General features: G+C 55.4%; 1 protein-coding gene across 1 annotated transcript in view; it reads left to right on the top strand.

Moving 5' to 3' along the window:
- Positions 1 to 25,366, top strand: part of COL22A1 (collagen type XXII alpha 1 chain) — a 265,238-nt gene that overhangs the window by 37,795 nt on the left and 202,077 nt on the right. Inside the window, exons 4-5 of the mRNA XM_060128072.1 lie at positions 16,256 to 16,330; positions 23,560 to 23,671. Of these exons, the coding sequence (XP_059984055.1) occupies positions 16,256 to 16,330; positions 23,560 to 23,671 (187 nt within the window). The remainder of the gene's footprint in view (positions 1 to 16,255; positions 16,331 to 23,559; positions 23,672 to 25,366) is intronic.

Here is a 25,366-nt window from a genome sequence, read left to right as displayed (position 1 = left end):
CCTGTCCAGGAAGGTGAGACTCTCCTTCATCTAGTGCGCGGGGTGCCAAACCCCGTCCCACAGGCCACATCCCACCAGGCAGAACGTTTTACACACTGAGTTTTATTGGAAGATGTACTTCACGTCAGCTTCTTTACACGTTGTCTGTGGCTCTGTCGGCACAACCGCAAGCTGAGTAGTTGTGACAGAGACCACGTGGCCCACAAGATCTGAAGTATCTACCGTCTGGCTCTTTAGAGAAGAAGATTGCCGACCCCTGATAGTGGGTTCTGACGTGATGGCTGGGAATCTGAAGTCGCTGCCACTAACTCCTGGGGTGACCCCGGAGAGGGTGTCCCATGGAGTGCTGAGTGGGATGGGTGGGAACCCTCCTGGAGGCCCCTTCCCTTCTGTGTCTCCATCACCGTCCTGCGTAATCCCCTCCCCCGTCCGTGTGCTACTGCATTACGGGTGCCTTCTCATCTTGTCAGTTTTAGGGGCGACCCATGTATCCTAGAAAGCTCTCCTACCATCCCAGGTCTTGGACGAGGGTTCATGCGCCAAGTGGGACTAGAGAGGACTTTAAAGGTCAGCTGTGAACCTGTGTCCTGCCGTTGCATCAGCCATGGCACTCTTTGTCCCTGGTGGCGTCCCAGGCAGAGAATGCATCCACGTAGGCGCGACCGTCTCGTTTACTGGTATCGTCACGCCAGGAATTCCAGCCCAGGGGGGTTCAACTGTGCATTTCCCACAGTGGCTTTCGTTTTGAGTTGATAAAGGGATAAAGTATAGTGGCCACAGTGAAATTGGCACTTGCAAAATGTATACACACGTATACACGGTCTGTATATAAATTTGCGTCTATATAGTTAAACACGTGGAGAAATTCTTCATTTCTGAGTGTCTCTCACATCCTGCAGTGAACCTTGTCCTGGCTGAGCTGGATTCACACTTGCGGGAGGGCGTGCGGGGCACGGGGCTTACACGATGTCTGGGGCTTTGCAAGAAACGTGGCTGATTAATTGCGATGCTTCTGATACAGCCTCACGCTTCACGGAAGCCTGAAGGAAAGCAGTTGTCAAAGCCGCATGTTCTCCGTGACTTGTTTTGCTGTAAAATGTGTCTGTCTTTGTCCTTTTAATTACACAGGCTCTGGTTTCTTTGCGTTTATCCACATACAAACACAAGCAGAGGCACACAGACACACTCACCCGTGCCCACTCGTACATACACATGAGTGTACACATGTACCCCTCCCCCCCACCCCCCACACACGTGAGCCTAGACGGGGCGGTCAGCACAGCAAACACCCCTTCCTCCTGCCGCTCACCCTGGAACAGGTGACGTGCAGCTGCTTAGAAAAATAGAGCTGTATTAAAAATCAGTGCCTTTTGAGTGTCTGTCGGCACTTGTGAAATACCTACTCTTATTTTCTGAAGTAGCCAATTTTGCTTGATTCAGTAACAGGCACATAGTGTGTTTTTATTTGCTTGTTTTCAGTAAAGGCTCCTGTTCCTTGCATCAGTCTAACGACCAGGTGTAAGGATAAGTGACCAAAGAGGGGACAGTGATACTGGTGCTCTTGGAGGGTCCCTGAGGGGGCCAGGCCGGTGGGGACTTCAGCTCCCCTGCAGGGCGGGCCCGGCCTGGGTGTTTCCTGCTGCACCCGCGTCTGCCTTGGGCCCCAGATTCTGCCCTGTGCTCAGGCTGGGCTGCCCACGAGGCACCCGTGGGCCAGAGCAGCCTGTGCTGGCAGAGGGAGTGGAAACCTCAGTTACAGGAGGTTGGGATGCAGGGCTGATCACCTCCAGTGACCTCTGCTCGCCTTGACTGAACCCTGCGCGGCACGGGGGCGGCGCTGACCCATGAGCCTGGGGCAGGAGAGCAAAAGGAAGCCTCCCTGCTGTGCAGTCTGTGTTATAAGCCACCCATCAAGTGTAAAAACTGTCCCGGGAAACACGTCCCATCCGCCTAGCATGGGCCTGGGAGACGGGTGGTTACCTCCCCTTCCAGTGGCATCCAGGACACGGTGGCCCGGGAGGGTCACACCCTGGCCCCAGCCCACCCAGCCCCCTTCTCTTCACACGTCCTATTCACTTGGGCTTGACTCACGGGGGCCTCATGGGGGCAAGGACACCCCAGGATACGAGGTCAAGCTCTGCCCACAAACCCCACATACGGCCGCCCCTCACAGCCCCTGGGCCCAGGGATTGCATGATCCGCTCTTGGGAAAACAGGTGGGAACCGCTGTACCTCTGGAAGCGGGAGTGGGCTGCTTGGGCGAGGAAGTCCAGAGTGGTTTAGAAGAACAGCATGGGGTCTGAGTGGGTGTGGTCCCTTGGCCTGTCCTCCCCCCTCTGTTTTCTCTTTGTCTCCTTTCTGTCAGGGAGGCAACAAAATGGGGTTGAAAGAATATGCTTTCTGCCATCCGGCAGGCCTGGGCTGTAAACCCAGCTCTGCCGTCCGCCGGCTGCGTGGCGTGCGCAGGAGGCATCTCCCCCGTGGGCACGTGGCAGAGTCCACAGCTACCTGTGGATCCTGAGACCCGAGTTAAGTCTAGGCCCGGTCCCCACGTGCCCACTTCAGAGAGGCCTCAGCCAGAGCGCAGAGAAAGCAGAGCCGCCTTTGGGGGTGCAGCGCAGCGAGCCCCGTGCCCACTCCCACGGTCTCAGCCTCCTCCCGGTCCCGGAGGCAAAAATCTTGGCCTAGAAAGTGAAAATAACCAGTTCAGCACTGTTGCTTTGCGTACTGGAACTTAGAGGTAAGATGGACCGCAGCGCCCTTGATCCCTTGAGACCAGGCCCCAGACACCAAAGCTGAAGAGGTGCTGGGGTCACAGGGAGAGTGGCCCAGGCCGGCTAGAGTCTGGAGTGACACCCGGAGTCCGCCCCTCCCCCCCTCCTTGCTCTGCATGAACTTGACACCACAGCCCACCTTCAGGGGGGATGACCAGAAACACCTAACGAGGATCCCTGGCTCAGCAGCTGAGGATTCCAGGGTCAAACAGTCAGCCTCTGCAGCATTTTCCATCATCACTGGGCGGATGAGCAGGGCCTGGCCAGTGGTGTCTAGCATGATGTCCATGAGACTGTTGTTGGTTGGAGGCCACAAAGGGCCTTGAGCATAAGAAAAAAAAGGGAGCCAGGAAACCTGTAGTGAATGTGCAGATCTTTTAAAGTTCTGAGCACTAGAGAATTTTCTTCCTCCTTCCCTCCCTCCCTCCCGCCCTCCCTCCCTCTCCCTCTCTTTTTTTTTTTTTTCTCTTTTTTCATCTCAACTTCTGAGGCCCAGCAGTTTGTATGATAGGTCAGTGCTTGGATGTTTAGGCTGATGGACCTTGGCTTGAAGTCCTGTGTTTGCCATTTTCATCTCTTTACTTGCTGCTTAACTTCTGTGCTTGGCTTCCTCATCTGTAGAATGGGTGCACTAGGCCCACCTTCTCCTATGAAAATTAAATATGTCAAAGTATGAAAGTGCTTCCAGCAGCGCCTGACACAGAGCAGGTGCCGGGCACTTGTCCTTGAGGAAGCACCTGGGTGCTCTGACTCTCAGTGTCCTTGTCTGAAACATGGGGATGAGAAAACCCACTTGGTGGCCTTGTTACAGCATTTTACTCGTGGGTCCAGGAACTCCTGATGAAATGCTGTCCGTGAGCTGGAAACTGACTGCAGGTCAGGGGCGTCTGGGAGTTCGTGGGATAAACATACCCTCTATCTCAGGGGAGAACAAAACCATAGAAAAAGCACTGAAACATAAGTGAAAATTCTAGCAGGGAATTTTAGTAAGTGCCCTCTGTGAGACATAACCAGGAAGGCTGAGAACAAACAAGAGGGGATTTGCTGTAGGCCTGGTGATTTGGGGGCCCTCTGAGGGCACTCCAGGAAAAAGGCCCGCAAAGAGAATTCCAGGCAGAGGAAACTTTATGTAAAGGAACGGGATTGGGGTTGTATGAAGGAACCGAGAAACCAGGGAGCGTGCGCCCTGGAGCAGATCGGGGAGGGACAGGGTGAGACTGTGGGCAGAGGCCAGCACCTGGATGGAGTCCTGTGTCTGTGGGAAGTGTTAGGAGTTTTATTCTGAGTTGAATGCCAAGCCGTTGAAGACTTTGTTTCATTTTACGTTTTATAGTGAGACATAGGCAACCTTCCGAAAGCGGGGTGTATCTGAAGTGTCCGGCTTGGTGAATGCTGACACACGGCGTGTACCCTACTGTCCAGAGCACGGTGCTACCTCTTCATGAGTTCCATTCACGGAGCTGTTGGGTGGAGGACGGATGCAACGAGGGGACAGAGAAAGCAGGGGCCGTGGGAGGAGTCCAGGGTGCCCTGGGGCAGAATTTAGATTCTCGTCCTGGGCGCTGCATCCCAGGGCTGCAGGAGTGTGGGGAAGGGGAGGAGGGGGGCTCGGGAGGGGAGGGGCTGGTGCACTATTGAGGTGCCGGCGGCTGCACCCGACCCAGAGCTTGGGGTGAGTCAGGAAGGATGTTGGCAGAAAGGCCCTCGTGGAATCCGCACCCTCCGAATAGTTGATGGGGCGGGGGGAGGGGTGGGGGGTTCATTTGCTGGCTCTTGCCTGTCTCTGCTGGTGAAATGTCATCCCCAGGGCGTTCACTCCTCTGAGTTCTGTGTGGTGGGGAAGCTGGATCCCAGGTCCCGAGAGCCTCGAGAGCCTCGTCTGAGGCGGAAGTGGGTAGCGGAGGTCGGGGACGCTGATGGAGCAGTGGGACGGCAGGAGCAAGCGTGTCCTTGTTTTGAGCTCCTCGTGTTTGCAGTGGCTTCGAGGTCATTAATGAGACCCAGAGAAACAGGGTGGGGTGCAGCTGAGGCCGGTGAGGCTCCGGGTTTAAGGAGACTCACTCTCGCGGTCCTGCGGCCTCCAGGTGGGCAGCTGGGGTGCGGCTCCTGAGGTGTGGGCCTCGGGCCCTTGCTGGCCTTGTCCTCTTCCCAGCCCTGCCGCAGAGCAGAGCGGAGGTTAAGGTGACGACGCCTTACACCACAGAACGGATGAGTGCCACCAGGATCGAGCTGGAGAGGGAACGTGAGCTGGAGCCGCGGCCCGGCGGCTGGGCAGGTGGGGTGGGCGGAGCTGAAGACGCAGGGTGGGCGACCCCCCAAGAACGGGGTCTGAGGGCCGGGGCGGGGTGGGCGGGAGGGCGGCTGGAAGTTAGGGGGAAGTGAGTAGAGGTGAACGGAGGGCCCAGCACGCAGTGGTGCTCTCGTGAGGAGCAGGGGCTGATGGGCTGGGCAGCCGGCTGAGGTGAACCGGGAGGAGAGGAAGCTCCAGCAGCTTCACGCTCCAGGCGTGGCGTCGGCAGGTGAAGCAGAGCCCGGGCCGCAGGTGGGGATCCACAGCCGTGGAGGGGCACAGAGGCAGGTGACCCCCGTGTGCCCACCCCCAGCCGGCCCCTCTTCCGCACACCCCCAGAGGAGGCGGCCGCGTGCAGTGGGCGGCCCGGGGGGGGCCGGGAGAGCGCGTGGGCGGGGTTCCCGTCTGGGGTGTGTGCGCTGGATGTCCCCACCCTTCCTGCAGGCCTCAGCCCCGTCTCCAGTCACAGCTCTGCCTTCACCGCTGGACTTGTCTGCGGGGGCGGGGGGGAGCCAGGCCACACTGCTGCCCCTCGTTGCCATCTGGCCGTGACGTCCCAGCAGCCTCCCCCGGGTCCCCGCAGGAACGCAGCCCATGGCCGTTCCAGGAACCCACCTCCACCAGCCCTCGGGCAGAGGGGCCAGGAGCAAAGGAGCATCAGGGCTGGCTAGTTCCACCCCTGTCCAGTGCCCTGGGAACCGGTGAAGAGGTCCCCATCTTGCTGCCTGCTCCCGCAGGCGTTCAGGGGCCTGACGCAGTGGATAGCTGAGCTCGGCCCCGCTGCCTCTGGGGGCTCCTGTCCCTGTGGCCTGCCTTGGTCACCGGAGCTCTGATTCTGAGGACACGACCCTGAGTCTGGGCACGGTCTGACCCAGGCCACATGCTGATGGAGAGGAGATGGCCGCAAGTAGACAGAATAAATAGCATCGTATGTTGTTTGCCCATCTCCCGTGAGAAGCACAGACACCACAGGGGCCGGGGATGTGCCTGTGGGGAGACGTGGGGCTCCCTCAGCCAGTCCTGTGCTTTCCTGAGACGGAGGGGGGGGGTCTGTCCTGGTCACACGCAGGTCAGCACTGCCCCCGGAGCCGGGGCTCCTGAGGCCTCTTCCCGCCGTGGGCTCCCCTTCTCCCCGCGCCTTCCCGGCGGAAGGTCTCAGCTCCTCTCCACGGGCCACGGGAAGTCTCGTCAACCCTTCCGTGCGTTCACGTGATAAATTCCCATTTTGCCACTTATTTGGTTTTATATTTCTCCATCTACTCCGAGCCCACGTAGGAGGAGGGAGGGTTTGGCTTTGCCTTGTTTCTCCTCCCTGCTCAGCAACCCGCTCCCCTGGGGACCCTGCGCCATGGGAGAAAGCCTTGGGGGTGCCCCTCTCTGCTCTGGTCCAGCGGAAGCTCCGGGTTCCTGGGAAGGGCGGCAGGCTGGGTTCGGTCCTGGGGTGAGTGGGCAGGAGGAGGACATGACTGGGTGAGATCACGGCAGCCTTGGGACCGAGTCTGGCGCTGCGTGTGCGTTCTCTTGTCCAGTGCCTGCCAGGACCCTGAAGGGTAGATACTGAGAGTGTGGGTTCAGTTCTAGAATCGAGCAAACAAGCCTCGGAGGGTTGGAAAAGACGGTGCCACGCACAGAAAACACAGGTTCACCCCCACGAGGCCTTTCCTCCTTGGTCGTCCACACGGCAGCTGCTGTAGCGCAAAGCGGGGTGATGCTGGAGTGGGACGCGCCTGGGCTCGAGCTCTGGGTCCCTGGTTATGAACTCTGTTACTCGGCAGGCCGGTCTCTTAATCCTGTAATCTGAAACGCTCCCTCCTCTGGACCTCCGCGCCTCCTCTCTGCCCCTCCTGGCCCGCCCACGTCCCCTTCTCAGCCTCCTTTGCTGGTCGGGTCTCATGTCCCGACATGCAAAGCTGGAGGCTGGGACCTACCCTGGGACCTCTTCTCTCCTCTGTCTCCATCTCTGAACCATCTCTTCCATTCCCAGCGCTTTAAAGGCTGTGTCTAGAAAGGAGCAACTCCCACATCAAAAGCCTGGAGCTTTGTTTCAGAGTCTGAAAGCCAGGCTCACAGATCCTGTTGCTTGCTAGGTGTCTAAGAGACATCTCAAACATGAAGCGTCGGAAACTGGACTTGTGTTTTCTGGTTCCAGATGGGTTCTTCCTGCAGGGTTCCAGATGCTCAGGACAGAACATTCTTTCTTTCTGGGGCACTCCTCACCCAGTAGGCCACCAGCCTGCCCACTCTGCTTTCCAGAGAGACCAGGGCCTGAGCACCCCTCCCTGCTTCGCCCCCGCCGCTTGGCTCGAAGCCGCCAGTATCCACTGTGGTAGCCTCACCGGTCTGTCCTCCTCCACCGCTGCCCGCCAGTGTCAGGCCCCCAGGCCGAGGGGCACCTCCTGCCAGGACCCATCACCCCCCACCCCTCCCGGCCCCGCCCCTGCTGCACCTCATCTCTCTGTCTGCCATTCTGGCCATGTGTCCATGCTCCCTGACCCTCGGGCCCTGGCCTGCACCCCTGATGGGTCACCCTCCTCCCGCTCTCACCTTCTCGCCTGACTCATCCCTCAAATCTCAGTGGAGACACCCTCTGATCCCACTGTATTCATGCCCCCACTGGCCTCAGTACCTTGCAGGGGTTATAATCACAGAGTTCTTGGAGACATCAAGCCTTACTTGACCAGTTTCCATCTTGTCTGCTGGACGGCAGCTCCCTGAGCTCCGCAGGCCCCTTAGCGTGTGCCCTGGCTCGGCTCAGCGCCAGGTGCGTGGCAGGCAATCGTCGGACGTGGCGTGAAGGGAAGGGGGTTTGCATTTAGGTGCTTCTCAGACACCAGGTGCCAAAAGGTCACTGCTGGGCTGAACTGGGCCCTGGCACCTGTTCAGGCCGGCCGAGGGCTCTGCCTATCTCCTGCCGCCCCACTGCCCCAGGCTCCTTTTGCCAGTCCTACAGGAGGTCCTCGCAGTCTCTGGTGACACCTACTGGTGCTCTGCCCACGGGACAGTCCCCAGGAGGGAAGGAGGTCCAAGTAGCCCGGGACAATGGAAACCACACCCTCTTCGCAGGAGTCTCGCTGCCCCTGGCCTGGATCCCGGCCCCCTTGTATCCGGGCAGAGCCATCTCTTCCCTGCCCTGAATTACAGACGCAGCCCGGGGTTAAGAGGCTTCCCCTGACCCACCTCTCCTCTCTCCATGCCCTGGGCTTTGCTGCATGACTCGGTCCCCCTCCCCCCTCTGGGCCAGCCGAGCCCCTTCCTCCGCAGGGCTCTGCACTCGCCGGGACCTTCTTCCCTTTGCTCTTCCCGGGCTGCTCACGCCCTTCTTAGCTCCCGGCCCAGAGCTCACCAAGCCAGGAGGTCTTCCCAGGCCGGCGCACCCCGCGCGCATCCCGGCCCCCACGTCACCGACGTGTCCCCAGCAGCCCTGATCACTCGTGGCCGCTGGCTCGCTTCTCTGTGTCTGTCTGTGTGTTTCCTCTCTGCCCTCTCCTCTGTCTGGCTAGTCACCCCAACAGGGTGGGGCCCCCTCGTCTGCGTGTTTACACGTTTGCTCCTTATGGCAGGACGTATGGGTCGGGCGCTGTGCAAATACGTGTTGGCTGAGTGAGTGAAGGAACGAACAAGCTCGAATCGGGTGCCAGGCGTCAGGCCGTGAATTCCTCACCCACTGGTCCATTTAGTCTTCGGGATGACCTTGGATGGGGAAAAATCCCACAAACCTTTATACCTGTTTCTGGGTCTGGAAACAGACACAGAAGGAGAAACTGACGTGGGTGGTGGGTGTCTGCAGACTCCAGACCTTGCCCCTCCCCAGCCTTGGGGAGCACTTCCCCCTCTGGCCCTGTCCCCGCTTCACTGTACCCCAGCAGGCAGGCGTGTGCTTGGGCGGGAGGGCGCCCGGTAGCCTCTCCTTCTCACTGTTCTCACGCCGTGCATGCTCTTCCTGAGACAGAGGATGGGTGGCCCTGCTCTCCCAGACCCGGTGATCCTGCTGTCAGCAGGCCCCGGAGGGGAGGGTTCTTTCTACCAGTATTTTGTCTCTTACCACCAGGCTGCCTCTAAAACACTTAGCCTTCATTCCCCCATAGACTGGGCACCCTGACCACACCCTCCCTCCAGCCTAAGGGACCTGGGAGGTGGGCAGCGACCACTGAGGGGATCTGGGGCCTCTGGGGAGGCAGCAGGTGCCAATTCATTTTGACCTAGAAGGGAAATGCAGGCCGGGCAGGAATCTCCAGAAAGTTCTAGAATAGGAGGTGGAGGTGGAACCTGGACCCTGGGTTGTCCTCTTTGTTCCTCTCACGGTCCACACCATGGCCCTGGGATGCAGCTAATAACAATTTTCAGGTGTTTGTTTTTGTTTTTGTTTTTTTTGTGTGTTTTTTTTAACAACGGGGAAAGCTCCTTGTTCACCTGTAAAGAACGGATGCGAATATCTGCCCTGTGAGAGCATTGGCTGAGACCCTGTGTGTGACCTCGAGGCAGTGGAGCTATCCGATGACTGGCTGGTTATTATTATACTCATACCCAGGGTGCTTTCTAATGCTCAGATGTGTGTGTAGAATAGTGGTCCAGCGCTCGATGTCCAAGCCTCACTACCTGGCTTGATTCCTGCCTCTGCCACTTGCTGGCTGTGTGATGTTGGATAAATTACTTAACCTCTCTGAGCTTTGGCTTCCCCATGCATCAGCATGCCCATATTGCAGGGTTGCTGTGAAATCAGAGCACATAACTGTCTAAAGTAGCTGGTAGGTGGTGCACAGGGTAGGTCCAGCACTTCCCTTTTCTTCCTCACCATTTCGCAAATGGGTAGAGAGAGGCCCCGTACTGCCCTTGCTGAGAGCTGCAGGGAGCTCATGACATGCACCAGGATTTTAGTGACTCCAAAGAACGTGCTTGTTGCTTGTTATGGTGTCCCTGTGTCCTCGGCCCCCACTAGTGAACCCTCCCAGCGTCTGCAGGTATTTGCTGGCCGTGGCACAGAGCTCTCTCCCATCTGTCCGGCTGTCTGTCCAGCTGTCTGTCTGTCTGTCTCCATGGTGGCTCCCTTGAAAATGGGGGCCTGTCCCCCTGACCGGTAGCTCTTGGGTCCAGAAGTGCATATTGAGCCCCACAAGGCCCCCGCCATCCCCCAGGCCTCCTGGGGATGTCTGCACCAGCTGTCCTCCGGGGCTCCAGTTCACCTCTGCAAACAGCCCTCATGGCTGCCTGCCAGTCCCTGGCCATCCCGCTGCCCCCTCCCCTAGAGCCTCCTGCTGCCTCAGCAAAGAGGGCCCCAGGGCAAGGCTCAGGCCTACGTTTAAAAAAGAATGACACTATATATACACACTAACAAACGTAAGGTAGATAGCTAGTGGGAAGCAGCCGTATGGCACAGGGACATCAGCTCGGTGCTTTGTGACCGCCTGGAGGGGGTGGGAGGGAGGGAGACGCAAGAGGGAAGAGATATGGGAACATATGTATATGTATAACTGATTCACTTTGTTATGGGGCAGAAACTAACACATCATTGTAAAGCAATTATACCCCAATAAAGATGTTAAAAAAAAAAGAATGACACTGATAACCTGCGAATACTGTACTAGTGAATCATGTTCAGACCTTTAAAACAAATTAGAAAATGCAGAAAGGCAAAAAGGAAATAAAAACCACTTCGAGTTCTGCCCCCCAGAGGTAACCACAGTTAGTTTAAGTGTCATATATGTTCTTCCAGATCGCTGTGTATGTGCGTCAGTTTGTCGTAGCGAGTAGGAGAGTGCTGGAGTCATACTGAGCTTGAATTCTGTTTCTACCACTAACTAGGGGTGTGCTTTGAGCAGGTCATCTGAGCTCTCTTAGACTCAGTTTTCTCATCTGAAAAACGGACATGATAACTACACTGACATGTGTCAAACAGGACGCTGCATACTGGCGTCTGTCGGCAGGAACATGCCTTAGCCGTGCCCTCGGGAGCTGTGAGGCTACAGTGCGTGTGCGCTTAGATTCCTAACTGCTCCCGTTGGGATCTGATTCTTTCTGCTCTTTCTCCTCCGGGTGAGGGAGCTGCCAGGGAGCCAGGCTTGCTCAGCTGGAGAAGACTGGGGAGAGGAGGACGCTCGCTGACTGTCTTGAAAGGCCTAACCGGCTTTTGTGAAAGACCTGTTCTGGGTTTGGTGCCGGCAGAGGACACGCTCTAGGGCAGGGTCTTGCCGTCTGCCCACCCCAGGTTCCCCAGTGCCCTGCCCAGAGCCAGGTGTAAGTGGGCACAAGCAGACGGACCCGATGGGTAGAACTCGGAGAGCACGTGAAACCACTGGGTGCAGAGCGAGGGGGCCCCTTGTACATGTCAGGGGTGTCCAGAGGCAGAGGCGTGCCTCAGGAAGTGGCATGCTGGCTGGCTCTCCCTGCAGGCTTTGGAGACAGACTTGGGCGCCTTTGTGCTGTGTGGCCTTGGGCAGGTGACCTTGGAGAGACTGCATGCTGTAGTGGTCCAGAGCCAGAGGCCGGGGCCAGCACTCTGACTTTGCTGTTTGCCAGCTCTGTGGCCTTGGACATCTTGCTGACTTCTGTGTGCCTTTCTTTCTACATCTGCAAACAGCAGCACCTGTCCCGTAAAGCTGTAGCGGGGGTGGTCAGTCAGCGTGCTGATGGATTCGACATGCCTAGCACAAGGTCTGTGCAGAGCAAGCCCTCTACATCTGTCTCCTGACCATGGGGATAACTCCATCCCCCGGCAGAGCAGAAACTGTCCACATCGTGCACCCAGCGCAGTACCTGGACGTGTGGGCACGCAGTCTTGGAAGCCCTTACAATTCAAATTATTCGTATCGACCCTGGGGCCTTGGGGCCTGGCTCTCCAAAGTGGGGGTGTGTGGACGACTTCCTGGCTGGCCTCGGAGCCGCGGAGGAACTGTGCCGTGAGTCTGCGGGGGGTCTGATTCATCTCTCTCCTCCTCCGCCTCTTCCCCTGCCCACTTGGAATGTCATCATCCCATCTGTGGTTAGCTGCGCTCAGCAGCAACTGCCAGGAGGTGATGGATGGGCAGTGACTCCTTCTTCCCTCGGCGCTCTGCTCCTTGCTTCTCCTGCTGCGGCTCAGCTAGGCCGGGGAACCATCTCCACTCCTCCATTCTAGACACAGGTAGGCCTTTATTCAAACCCAGATACTCCTCCTATCTGGTGAGTTTCTTAACCTCTCTTAGCCTCAGTTCTTAACATCTGTGTAACGGAAACAACGTCTACCTCCTCGAATGGTTGCTGTGGGTGGAATTTCCAGGTGGGTGAACGGCACACAGTAGGCACTCTGTAATCGCCAACACCCTTTTTTTCCAGCTGGAGAGACTCTTGGCTGGGAGCCAGGGGCCAGCATGGCACATCCTCTCTAGACAGGGCCTGGGTGTTCAGCATGAAGCAGAGACCACCTTGTGCAAACCCTCCTCCCCTGATGCTCAAGCACATTCTCCCCTTTGCCCTTTGGTAGACTGAGGGCAACTGGAAGCGTTTCTCCCGGGAAAGTGCAGTGAGTTCATGGTGTGTCCCTCTGGGAGCAGCCGCCCTGATCAACCAAGACTTGGCCTCTGTCGAAGTTTCTGGTGAGAAAGAACTCCTCCTGTGGAAAGCGATCTCGTTGCTCTCCAGAGGTCTAGAATGTTCTGCCTTCCCGGAAGCTGAGGGCATACGAATGGCAGTGGGTGACAGCACATGAACTCCAGGGGAGCAGGGGCTTTGTAATTAGCCGTGTCTGTTTTGTTTTCACACTTTCAAGAAGGAAAATCGGCCAACTAAGCAAGAGCTAATTAAGCACAGGTTTTGATTCCTGAGAACTTACCCTTATCCTTAATTCCAGAACTACTTTTTATGTTGGCCCTGAATGATTACCTGTAAATCTGTATTGATTGGATAAGTGAAGGTAATCCAGTTTGTCAGTAGTTTCTTTACCAGGAAAATGAGTTTCTTTTTCTTACGCTTTTCACCTAGGCTTGGGGGTAGCTGGAGTTCCTCTCTCCTCAATTCTAGACAGTCCTGCAGATGTTATGTCCCACGTTTGAAGGAGGAAGAAGGGAAAGTACGCCTGCCGATCCCTTCTACCTATCTGTCCCCTTACATTGGGGAAACCAAAGCTTTTTAAGACACCACGCCTTCTCAACCAAGCACGCTCTGGTATTTATGTCCTTGGCCAGAGCTGGGTCACAGGTCCATCCCTCGCTGGAAGGGCGGCTGGAAAGGTGGGGAACAGAATTACCATAATGGGCTTAGACCAACCAGCCACAGCTTTTCTCCATAGGCGGAAAATGCCACCATTCTGAATAAAAGTGACGCTCTTTTAGCAAGGAAGGAGTGGGGCATGGGTATTAGGGTGGCAACTAGCAGTGTGTGCGACACCTCAGTGGCAGGAGTCCTGGAGCCTGGGCAGTCTTCTCACCTGATTGTCAACATCATGATGCAGCCCACGCCCCAGAGGCGTCAGGCCGCCGCTCAGCCTTTACTGCTTGGCTCAGGCGTCACTGGTCATTCTGTTCAGCACAGACTCGAGGCCTGTTCTGTGCCTGGAGCCGTGAAGGCAGTGGACATACAGCTGGACCGAGGCTCAGCCGGGTGTCCAGACCCACCGGGGAGGCAGCCACGCCAGTCAGTGCCTTCAGCATGGTGCCGCCGGCTCTAGGACACGGGCGCTGCCGGGGGGCCCTTACCCAGGCTAGGGTGAGTGGCAGCAGGGTTGAGGAGGAGGGGCCTGGGAAGCAGGGGGACACAGGACGTCACGGCAGCGCGGGCGCTTCCTTGAGCGTGCCTGCCCCCAGTCCTCTCAGAGCCCACGAGTGCCCTGAAGATAGGGACGGTGTCTTATCCCACTTATGTGTCCCTGGAGCTAGCTCAGTGCCTGGAATGTGTCTGGAGCTCTGTAAGTATTTTAGTTCGAATAAATGAGTTAACGTGGAAATAAATAGATCATTATCCAAGAGGTGGGCGTATCTTGGCCAAAGGGAGGTAGTCACGGGCTGAGAGGGACTTGGCATGCTAACCTCCCTCCCTGCCTAGAGGTGAGCCTCTGGGGCCCCGTCTTCCCTGGGGAGCCTGGCTGCAGGGGGTATTTTGGGAGCCATTTGTCCTGACCTACTAAGTCAGCTCTAAATTCCCCCTTGAGGCTTTGGAGTGTATGAGGCTGAGTGATGGCCCCAAAAGGGGATTGGCAGGTGGTTTGGGGACTGATTTCCTAAAGCAGTTTGGGCAAGCGCTAACGTCTTTGAAACGTTTCAGTCTTTTCTGTGGTCATGGCTTTCGGACTGCCTTTGACCGTCCCGGGTTGGGAATCAGGGCGTCCCCTTGGGGTATTTGCAGAGATGAGGCTCAGTAGCTTTGCCTGCCCTGAGCTCCAGGTGTCAGCCTCCAGAGGTTTGCTCATAATCAAGGCTAGAACCTTCTGAGTCAACTCATTTTAGATGACGCACGGTCCCAGCCAGTCCCCCTGGCGGCCTGCCAACCTTAAAGCAATTGGCCGTCACCCGCAGCTACCGCTGTCCTGGGTGGCGCCGTCTAAATACTGCGCACTGAGGGCATCCTCTTGCATATCTGGTTCTAGACAGACAACTCCGTGCTCTTTCCAAAATAACTCCTTCCTTGGGGCTTGTCGGACCTCTGGTGCCTTTGGGATAAACATTAAAAATAGCTCCTCCCAAATCAGGGAGGATCTCATTCTTTCCCCTCAGTGCTGATTGGAAAAGGGGCCTCAAACTGGTCCCGCAGTGAAACATTTGTGAAAACGTATGAAAAGAGATTACTGCACGTGGAATTGATGGGATGACAGAACTGCCTAATAACGTGTGATTATTGTAATAATGTATATAGTAACCAGGTTGCTTCAAGGGCAGGGCAGTATTTGCACTAAGTTGCCTCCAGTGCTACATTTAAGTCCTGTTACGGCTTGATCTTGCTTCGTCCTCCAAGCAGCCCTGCAACAAGTGTGTATTTTGTAAGGTGTCCCACGTCACACGTACTGACGCCGACAGAGAGATTAGGAGACCTGCAGTGGACCCAACATTTGGGCCTGGAACCTTAACGTTGACAGTTGGTGCTCTCTCTGGGATTCTTAAAAATTGAAGTATAATTAATTTACAATGTTGTGTTAGTTTCAGGTGTACAGCAGAGTGATTAAGTTACACACACACACACACACACACACACACACACACATTCTTTTTCAGATTCTTTTCCATGATAGGTTATTATAAGATATTGAATATAGTTCCCTGTGCTATACAGTAGGTCCTTGTTGTTTATCTATTTTATATATAGTAGTTTGTATCTGCTAATCCCAAACTCCTAATTTATCCCTCCCCTATCCTTTTCCCCTTTGAAAGAAACCGTAAGTTTCTTTCTGGGAATTTTAGGGCAACTGGAAGAATCCCTTTTCCTTCCAACTTTTTTTTTTTAAGTGAGAAATCATGAAGACATTCAGATAAGACATTTATGTAATATCGTATAATAAGGCGTTTATGTAATATCGTATAATGAAGTATTTTTCACTGTGTGACCGACTCCATTGCCTTTGTGTAACTGAGCAGTCTTGCTTCTTCTGGGCTTACGCCTGCTTCTGGAATTGCACCTAGAGCTCCCTGGGGCGGCATAACAGACACCTTGTAGGTGGGCCCCCAGCACGTTTCCTGTTTCATTGACACCCTGCTGGCTTGCGATTTTCATCTATAAGCTCCTGCCTTTATGAATGAAGTTCCCTCCGCCTGTATCGCCTTTTGGTCTTTTGTCCATCTGGCTGAGTCTTACTGTTCCTTTAAGGGAAGCCTCAAACATCGCCTTTCCAGGAAAGCTTCCCTGACCTCCCCAGGCTGGGCTAAGTGTTGGATCAGAGTCCTTAGTGCCCTAGCAGCCCAGACCCATTTCTGTCACTTATGACCCCATTGATCGTGTGGATTTCCGTGTCTGACTCCCTCTAGTGGATGACTGTGAGCTCCTTGTGGGTGGGGACCATGCCTGTTCTTATCTCATCCCCGTATGAGCACAGTATTGGCAGAGCCGATGCTTAACAAGTACATTTGGGAGTAAATGAAACACTCCGTCAATGTGGCGCTGCCTCTGCGTCTGCCCCATGCTGGACGTCCTGCATGCAGGGGGGTTGGCGCAGGGTCCCAATGACGTCACGTGCCCTGGAGGAACCGTGGGCTGCGTTTGCTCATCGATCTCTGTTTCCTCTTGCTTTTCTCAGACGTGCTCTGCCCCAGCCTTCGTGTAGAAGGAGATCGCTTTAAGCATACCAATGGTGAAACCAAGGAAATCACAGGTAAGAGAGTAACAGCCACCCTACACGGCTTGCTTTCTGTGCTTTTTGCTGGACTTGACCATGACCCTCCTTGATTCAAGGGTAGCCTTGCTGGTGCTGTCCTCATTCCTGTCCTTCACCGAAGTCCTAATAGGATGGTCTGAACTGTGCAGGTAGCAGCTCCCGTCAACGAACCGTCAACAGGGAAGACCGTTCACGTGTTCCCTCTGGGAGCAGGTGGTGATGCTGTAGGGTCGGTAGAGAATGCAGTGGAGTGAGTGACATGGTGAGTGAGTGATTGGCAGCCGGGCAAAGGGTGAATAAATAAATGCATTTGGGAGTGAATCAGAGGCATAAATACATGAGTGAATCAACGGATGAGGGAACACAGAGACACATGACTGCAGAGCCAGCGGCAGAAATAAACTCCACGGAGGCTGTCTCTGAACGCGACCACGACTGGGTAACTGGGTGCGCGGGGGACGCTGAGCCGGCCCCCTCGTCCCAATGGTGATGAGCGTCCATTAGCTGCTCCCAGGCGTCCAGCTGAACACTTCAAGTGCATGATCTCAGGGAAGTTTTCCTCCCTGCAGGACACCAGCCCTGCTCCCCTCACCAACGCCGGCCCCGTCAGGAGCCCCGTGTCTCCACCCCAAAGCATCTCGGGTCCATTTCTAACCAGTGCAGTCAGTCTCCCATCCAAGGCAGTGAGCCCTGGGCCATCAGAACCCGGTGTCTTGTAGGTGCTGTAGTGCCCCACCCCTTCCCCAGGGACCCTGCCCGGGTTCGCCTGCCCATGCGGACACGCCAGCATCTGCACCTTGGCGCCTCAGGGTTGTTTCTAGAACAGCAGAAGGATGTGCTCCCTGTGTGCACGGCAGGTGAAACGTGCCAGGGGATTAACACTCCTCGGGAGCAACCCAGCCCTCAAGGGGTGAGCGTCGGTAAAGAAACACCCGGCCCCTTGACCCACTTGCCAGCACGTCCCCACAGGGGGCAGCCGGCTTGGTGCTGCTCTCCTCGTCAGCTGCCGTGCCTCCCTCCCTGCTGACCCTTCTCCTCCATCGAGCGTCTCCCGGGTAAACTAGCGCTTCTGGGGGGAGCGCCTGGGCTGTAGTCAGTGCTCAGTGAGGTGCTTACTCTCTCTATCAGGATGTCTTTATCTAACTCCTGAGAGCAAGATGACTTCCATCCTAGTCACTGTGTTAATGCAGCTACCTTGAAGTGAAAATATTTATAGCCGAGTCACCGTCCAAAGGGCAAAACTGCTGGGAGCACGGATGTCCCCACTGATTGCCTCGGTACTACCCAGCGGAGCTCTGGCTCTGGGTAATCTATTCTCCATCCCTCGAGCCTGGCTGGGCCTCTGCCGGCTCTGCCCCCGAGTAACTTCCGCTGAGGTCACCCTGGAAGGCAGATCTTTACCTTGCTGCATCGTCCATGTCGGGCTTCCTGAGCGATGAATCCCTCGTAACGGTATCTCCCCTAAAGAATTCATTATCCAGTGTGTCTGTTCACAGAAGGGAAGTTATGACAGTCATACCATTAATAACAGAAATAGTAATAATTGATGCTTACCAGCACTTACATGCTTACCACGTCCTTGCCTGCCAAGGGATTTGCACTTATTTTCTCATTTAACCCTTACAATGTAGGAGACCAGCACTACTGTGTCTTTTGTAGCTGGGGAAACAGGTACAGACACATTAAGTAATTTGCCTGAGTTTGTGGCGGAGTCAGGGCTCACATCCAGCCCGTCGGAAGGAAGAGGGGGAGGGAGGGAGGAGACGCAAATGAGCACCATTTCATCTGCCTTATCGTCTGTAACTCAGAAGGAGCTTTCCTCTCGTTCTACGGACTGAAGAGCCCCCAGTATTTTTTTCCACTGAAGAATAACTGATTCTGGCTGGGAAGATTCAGAACGTGTCTGTGTGTACGTGTGTGTGCACGCATGTGCGTGCGTGCACATCTGTGTGTGCACACGTGTGCTTACGCAAGCTGGGAGCAAATCCTTTCGGCTCTGGCGTGTGAGGATCCCGCTGAGGAGTCTTGTCGCGATTGGATAGAAACGGGACCCTCTGTGCGGAATCCGCTGTGTGGATGTGCCGCCAGTGAAGCCTGGAACCTCGCCTCCCCTTGGTGGGCTCCGAGGCCCCCAGGAAGTAAATCACAGCGCTGGGTGGGCCTCCATCAGCACGCGGTGCAGATGCCCTGCTTGTGCAGCTCTGAGAGCAGAGAGCCTGCGGGATCTATCGTCTCCTCTAATTATAACCAGACCAGAAAAGAGGCTCCTGCCAGCTGGAGCTGAGACCGGAGTTAGGGAGAGATGGAGCCGCACACTTGCCAACTTAGACGCAGTCGGGTAACCGGAGCAGCTTTTGTAAAAAATGCAGTTCCCCAAAGCCTCACCTCCGGGCGGTTCCTTAAATGACTCCAGCTATTTTTAGGGCTTATCTGGGCTGGAACAGTGAGCACGGGGAACAGAACAGACAAAGCAGCTTGGAGGCCTGGGTCCATCACCCGACTCTCTGAGATTCAGTTTCCCCACTTACACAACAATACATCCGACATGATATCTCTGAGGACCCCTCCCGGCTCTAAAAACAGAATGTTCTGCAAATTCTAGTGACTGAAGGTGTTATACAACATTCCTGGGGGGTCAGCTGTTTAAAGCTGAAAGAAAGTGCTGGGCACGGTCCAGCTCTGAGATTGGGCCACAGACATCCTAATGTCTCTCTGCTCCTACCTGAGTTCCGACCTCCAGATAACAGGCGCCATGTCACGAGCATCTCAGATAGTCTCAGCTCACTGCCCCTTCCCTCCCTCCTCCCAGGCCTGTGTTTCCAAGTCTAGTCCTCCCCAGTCTCCCCCAGGCCGGTACATCCCACCATTGCCGCCTCCTCCATCCCCACTGCCAGAATGGTCTTCGAGCACAGAAACAAGATTGTGTTTCTCCCTTGCTTTAAAGCCCTTCCGCGGCTCCCCACTGCCTGTAGAAAGAAACTCAAACCGCCTTGCGTGGCTGACAGAGCCCAGCCTGATCTGCCCCTGCCTAGCTCACTCCCCTAACCATGGCTCCTGACATCCCGAAATAGTGGGATTCTCAGAAAGAACCTCAGTGCCTCGGGTCCGGTGACCTTTGCACATCCAGTTACCTTGGATGCCCTTCCCTCCATCTCTGTCTGCCCAGATTTTATTTGTTCTTTAAATTCAGGCCAGGCCTTGCCTCGTCTGGGAAGCCTTCCCTGATTGCTCCTCAGCTGGGCAGGGAAAATATTCCATGTGCTGTTATACAAGCCCAGCCATTCCCCCTCCTTCTCATTTACCCATCCATGATACCAACACAGCTTCTCTCCGTGCCTGTTTCTCTGTAGACACTAAACTTTTGGGGGTTGGGGCTGGGATTTTGTCCTGTTGAACATTGGAGCAGCCAACAGGGCATCTAAATGGAGGAGGCCCTTAATGTTTAGTGAATTCCTTTCTTCTCTCCTTCCCTCTTTCCACTGACGATGCCTCAATTAAGAACGACAACCAGAGCTCTTACTTTTTTAGGGATGGAAACATGAATCAGATCAGGTCCCATCCTTCAAATTGCTCACCTTCTCCTGGGGACAGATTAACCGTGTGCACCTCGGCCAGTCCCACGAAAGACCCGGGAGTAACTTCCGTGCCTGGGGGTCCGGCAAAGCTTCGTCCAGCACGGACCTTTGACGGACTCTGGGCGATCGTCACGGTGTCCCTGATACCACCTGGTTCAGCTGAGTCCGTGACTTCGGGAAGGTGCATCCTTGCGGTCTCTACATTAAACAATCGCCGCTTTATCTCGCGGTGCCTCGCATCAGGGTCCATTTACCTCGGGAACATTTTTCATTTTTCTTCCCGGCCTTTATTTATTGCAGGCAATTCATCTTTCTCTCGGAGCCCTTTGCTGCCTCCTAGTTAATTGCTTGTTGTTCAGAGTTTTGTGGTGTTTAAGTCTTTGTTTTTATCCATGGAAGCCAACGAAAGTGGAACTAGAAAGTAGAGCATATGTTTGCTTTTCTAAAGCTATTTTTTATTCTCCCACACATGACTGCTACAAGGAAGCCCAGCTTCAGGTGGCGGTTTCCAGTGACAGGGACGGAGCTGTGAAGTAGAGGAGCGGGCCTCTCTGCCCTTCTGCCTGGCACCGTAGTGGGCGGCATCGGGCCCGTGCCCGCCGGGTTCTGAGCCCGCTCTCTGAGTCAGAGCCGGCACTCAGTGGGCGCCCCCGGGGCCCGCGCATCCCTGTGGGCCTTGGGCAGCCCCGTGCAGTGGGAGTTTGCAGGGGCTGAGTAGTTGCACCGGAGTCGTGAAGCTGCGGAGTCTAAGAGCAGGGAGGGCCCAGGTGTGTCTCACTGCGATGCTCTCCTGTCCCCACTTTCCCTCCTTAAATGAAAGTGGCTGCTTCCCTGGAGCGACAGCCCACCCCGTGTCCAGGCAGTTACCGCTCCAGGGGTTGCTCCCAGGCCGCTGAGAGCCTCTGAGCGCTGACAAACGGGAGAGCCCCCCCGGGACCCACTTGCTCCCGCAGGGGGAGGTGGCAGGGACGCCCGGAGGCCCCGAGGCCCGGAGGCGCGAGCCTGCAAGTCGGGCCCTTACCCTTGCCTCGTTGCTGAAGGAGACGTGAGGATGTGGGCTGTGGCCCGGCCAGCGCTGGGCCTGCTTTCACACCCGGGCAGAGTGGCTCCAAAACCTGCGCCCGCCTCTTCTGCCTTTCCTGGGAACAGAACCTGAGCCTAAACGGGCCCTTCACCGCTCGGTGTCCCTTCCATGGAACCCTTGTGGGCCACTCACCCCATTCCCAGGCACCAGCCCCTCCCACTGTCCTCTGCTTCCCAGCCCTGCGGGTCACTTCCAGGTCCAGGGCCGCAGTGCACGGGCGGCCCTTTGGATCTTCACGAGATCCCTCCTTGTGTGGCCCAGTGCGTTCCACCCGCTGATCCCGCTGGACCCTCCGGGCTCTGTGAGGCCTTAAACCCAGAGCTGCGGGTGATGACGTTGGGGGGTGCCTGCCCCTTGGGGGTCCCCTGCATCTCTGGGGAGGCTAGGTCGTTTGCCTCAGTGGGCACTAAAGAGCACACTGTTCCAAGGTGTGCTGTCTTCATCCCTGAGGGAGCTTCTGGGTACATGTTTTCTATCTTAAGGACCAAATCTCGTTTAACGTTGTGCCATGAATTCTGTTAATTCACTGGTGTGTGAGATGCTGTTTAGAAATGACATGATGGCAACTCTTAGTCATTTTCTGAGAACTAGGCAACCTCAGAGTGGCAGGGGCTGGGGAGGGGCCGGTGCCTAGAGTCCCCCAGGGCCTCAATCTCAGCACAGCCTTGCTGTGCATGGAATCCCTTCCCAGACCATCACAGGCCCTGCCCCGGGCCTGGAACAGCCCCTGCTCAGGTGGCCCGCCCCCTGAGGCCTGCCCGGTCACCCCTGCTCACCTCCCATCAAATCCTGTTTAATTACTCCTCACTGCCTGAAATTGTCCTTTACATTTGTGCTGGACATGTGCTTATTATTGGTCTCCCACTAGGGTACCAGTTCTCCCAGCTGTGTCTCCAGTGCTCATACATGCTTGGCACAGAGCAGGATCTCAAAAAATATGTATTGAATGCGTAAATGATATCCATGGATAGAATCTAGTGGGAGAAGAGGCTGTAATCATTGTAAAGGGAAATAAATAATATAAAAATTATTTTGTGGGTCTTCTGCTCTATGTCAGGCTCTGTACAAAGAGCTTTGTATCATATCCAAGCTTCACCACAATCCTATGAGGTGCAAAGACAATCCCATTTTTACAGATGAAGAAATTGGTGCTCAGAGACGTCAGGCAACCTGCCTAAGGTCACACAGCTAGGGCCTGGTGGTCAGGAACACAGCCCAGGCCTGTCTGACTCTGCTGCTGAAACTCTCAATTGATGCTAATTCCTTTCTGTTCTTACAGCATCTTATACAGGGCTTGGAACAGAGAGGCTCTCAAAATACAACTTGAATGACTAAATCATCTCTTAGGACAGAATCTAGTTAGAAGATGTTTTAATCATCCAATGTGAGCCCTGCAAGCTCGTTTCCTGTTTTCCATGGCAGCATCTCAGAATGTTGGAGACAGCAAGAACCTTCCTGAAGTCTCATGAGTTAGGTACCACTGATGCCGAGTGGTGTGTTAGCCCGGGGATGCGGAGACAAGTGAGGCCTGGTGCCCACCCACAGGCGGCTTCCTCTCATCTGCCGCGAGGTTCCCCTTCCCCAGGGACGCAGTGTCAGGCCGGTACATCCCACCGTTGCCTCCGCGTGGGCATCGTGGTTGGGCTCCTCTGAGGACCCCAGCTGCAGGACTCAAGTCAGCCCCCCCAGACTGGTCCAGGTGGTTTTGTAGGGGGTCATGGATAAGTTTGTGCTGCTGATGGTGGAGAATCCTGAGTGAACAACTGACCTGCTGAGTCGCTTTCCTACCACAGCTGAGCGACCGCCTGGGATTCTCTTGATGGCCAAGGTGGCAGGTGTCAAGCCTCTGTCACAACCGAGTACTGAGGCTCTTGCGGGTTCTGTAACCCGCTCAGCATCACACAGATATGTGACTGAGCTGGATGACCCCCGTCCCGCCAGCTCGCCTGAGCCCAAAGTTCGTGTCTTTTCCATTACTTCGTGTGGCCAATGAGCAGGGTCCTCTCTCAGAGCCATGACAAAAGGAAACGCGCCTTTCCGTTAATGCAGAATCACGAAGACTTTTCTTCTCTCCGATGTTTCGCTCTTTAAAATCATGCAGTTTAAATGCTGCTAAATTATAATTCAAGCAGAGTCCAAGTGAATTGCGGAAATGTGGCTGCAAGAAGGAAAGCCGAAGTTGCCACTTAGCCTGCAGAGCCAGGCTGTGTGAGCCGGGTGTCCCCACGTGGGCTCCCTGAATGCCAGCCACACGGCCAGAATGGTGGCCGACTGCTTACTCCATGCTTGCCTGTGATCCAGGACTTTCACGAAGGCTCATGTTTCATCGGAAACCCCAGCGTCTCTGCCTGTTTCCTGCAATTGGCCGTGGAAACAGAAGCTGTCCATCTCCTCCCTCTGTTGTTTCTGTTTTCACCTGGGAGATGGATTTGCACAGTTCCCTACGCTTAAATCCCGCTCCCCCAGGGCAGGACGGGCTGGCCATCTTCCCAGAGAGCAGATGTGCTTTTCCTCTGTCTCCCGGGCTCCTCTGGCCAAACTCACTCCTGGCTCTTCTCTTTGGACAGGTTTTGACCTGATGGATTTGTTCAGTGTGAAGGCGATCTTGGGGGAGAGAGAGAACGGGGCGCAGAGTTCCTACGTCCGGATGGGAGCCTTCCCTGTGGTGCAAAGGACTGAGTGAGTGCTTGCTTCTCCTTCTAGACCTGCCCGGGACGCCTCTGAAAGGGTGGGCAGGCTCTGGTCAGCACGGTTGCCCACTGAGCACTGGGCAGGGATTTCGCCTACAGAGTGCCTGTTGAGGTCACCCTGAAACGAAGCAGCCGAATCACTGACCCGGGAATTCAGCCTCGTTCTTAACCATGTATTACCGTTGACGTTATTGGTCCCCTGGTCCTTCTACACTCACCTGTCCATACAGGTGTGGTGTTCATCCTCCATCCATTCATGCCTGCGTTTTTCTGTTAGTTCAGTAAACTACAAACGTTTATCATTTATGGCTTAGATCCACGGCACCTACTGTGGGCCAGCCACGGCATGACACGCAGGCAGAGCACCACCCAGAGTCATGTAGTGGTTTTGGCCAGTGGAGACCCAGTTCAGTGTTTGCTGGGTGCCTGGCCTTACACAAGTCATGGGAGGTCCCTGTGCCCCAGTCATGGCATTTGTTTCATCTGAGGTGAATGTGTCCGCCTTGCAACGTCATTTGAGAGGGTCATGATGCAAAGATGAGTCCAGGGTCTGACACCTGTGGGGTCTCCAGTCCAGGGCTGATGATGACACCAAAATTAATGTTCCGTTCTTCTCCTCTCAGGCAGAATGGTCTTTTGAAAATGAAAAGTGATATTTTATCTTGACATTATCCTTCATCTTAAAACTCTTTAATTCCTTCTGAGTGTTCTTAAGCTAAGGGCCTGGGAAGACCCTGTGTGTGATCTAGCCCCGTGCTGCCTTTCTGGCATCAGGTTCGTCCTGGCCTGTCATTGTCTGCACTGCCCTCTCTCTACCCCTGCTTGTCCTTCAAAGTACGGCTCATCTGTCCTGCTTTCAAGGATGCCTCCCCCTAACTCTGAGGTTAAGCCAGGCCTCCCCTTATTTTCTCTCCTCACAACCTGTCCTCCTGCATAAAATGTAGCAACGTTGAAGCCAGCGACTCGATTGTGCAATGAGTCATTTGCAGACTGTCTCCCCAGCTGTGGGAGAAGCTCCTGGAAGGGCCTGAGTCTGGTCTCTGCTGAGTCCCAGCGTGGAGCTGAGCCCTGCCTGGACGGGGGGATGACTCAGTCCACGATCAGTGGGAAGCCTCCGTTAGGTACTAGCCTGGCAAAGGTGGGCTTTGCCACGTCAGGCCTCAGAGCTTGCATTTTGCAGGCATGCAGTCGCTTCTCCAGCTCGGTGGGCACTCTCTGAGTGCCAGCCTTGCACCAGGACTGTATCGGGCCCTAACGTCCTCCACGGCTCACAGCGCCAGCATCCCGGGACAGTGCTGGTTCAGAACAGGAAATGCTACGTCAGTTTCTCTCTCTGGGTCCCGTTTCCTCACCCTGCGATGGAGACCATATCACAGTCAGCAGACCCTCAAGGGAGGCGTGCCTTCCTGACTGTGGGTGTTGTTCTGTCCACACAGGGGCTGAGATACAGATGCTGGGTGATCTTAATCACCTGGTCCCATGCTCATTTGGGGGCCACACAGGGATGAACAGAACCCAGGTTCCATTTCCCACTTAACTTCCCTTACGTCTTTGGCCTAACTTGTCCAATTCATCCGTACCACTTAGAAACAGAAAAAAAAAATCACAGGCAACTTCACTTTAAAGCAAACGTACAAGGGGATCCCTTGGCAGTTAGGACCCCACACTCCCACCACCGGGGGCC

This window comes from Lagenorhynchus albirostris, chromosome 17, assembly GCF_949774975.1.
Source record: "Lagenorhynchus albirostris chromosome 17, mLagAlb1.1, whole genome shotgun sequence".
Classification (NCBI taxonomy): Eukaryota; Metazoa; Chordata; class Mammalia; order Artiodactyla; family Delphinidae; genus Lagenorhynchus; species Lagenorhynchus albirostris.
Note: the sequence above shows the minus strand (reverse complement) of the source record. Positions and strands in the feature narration are given on the sequence as shown.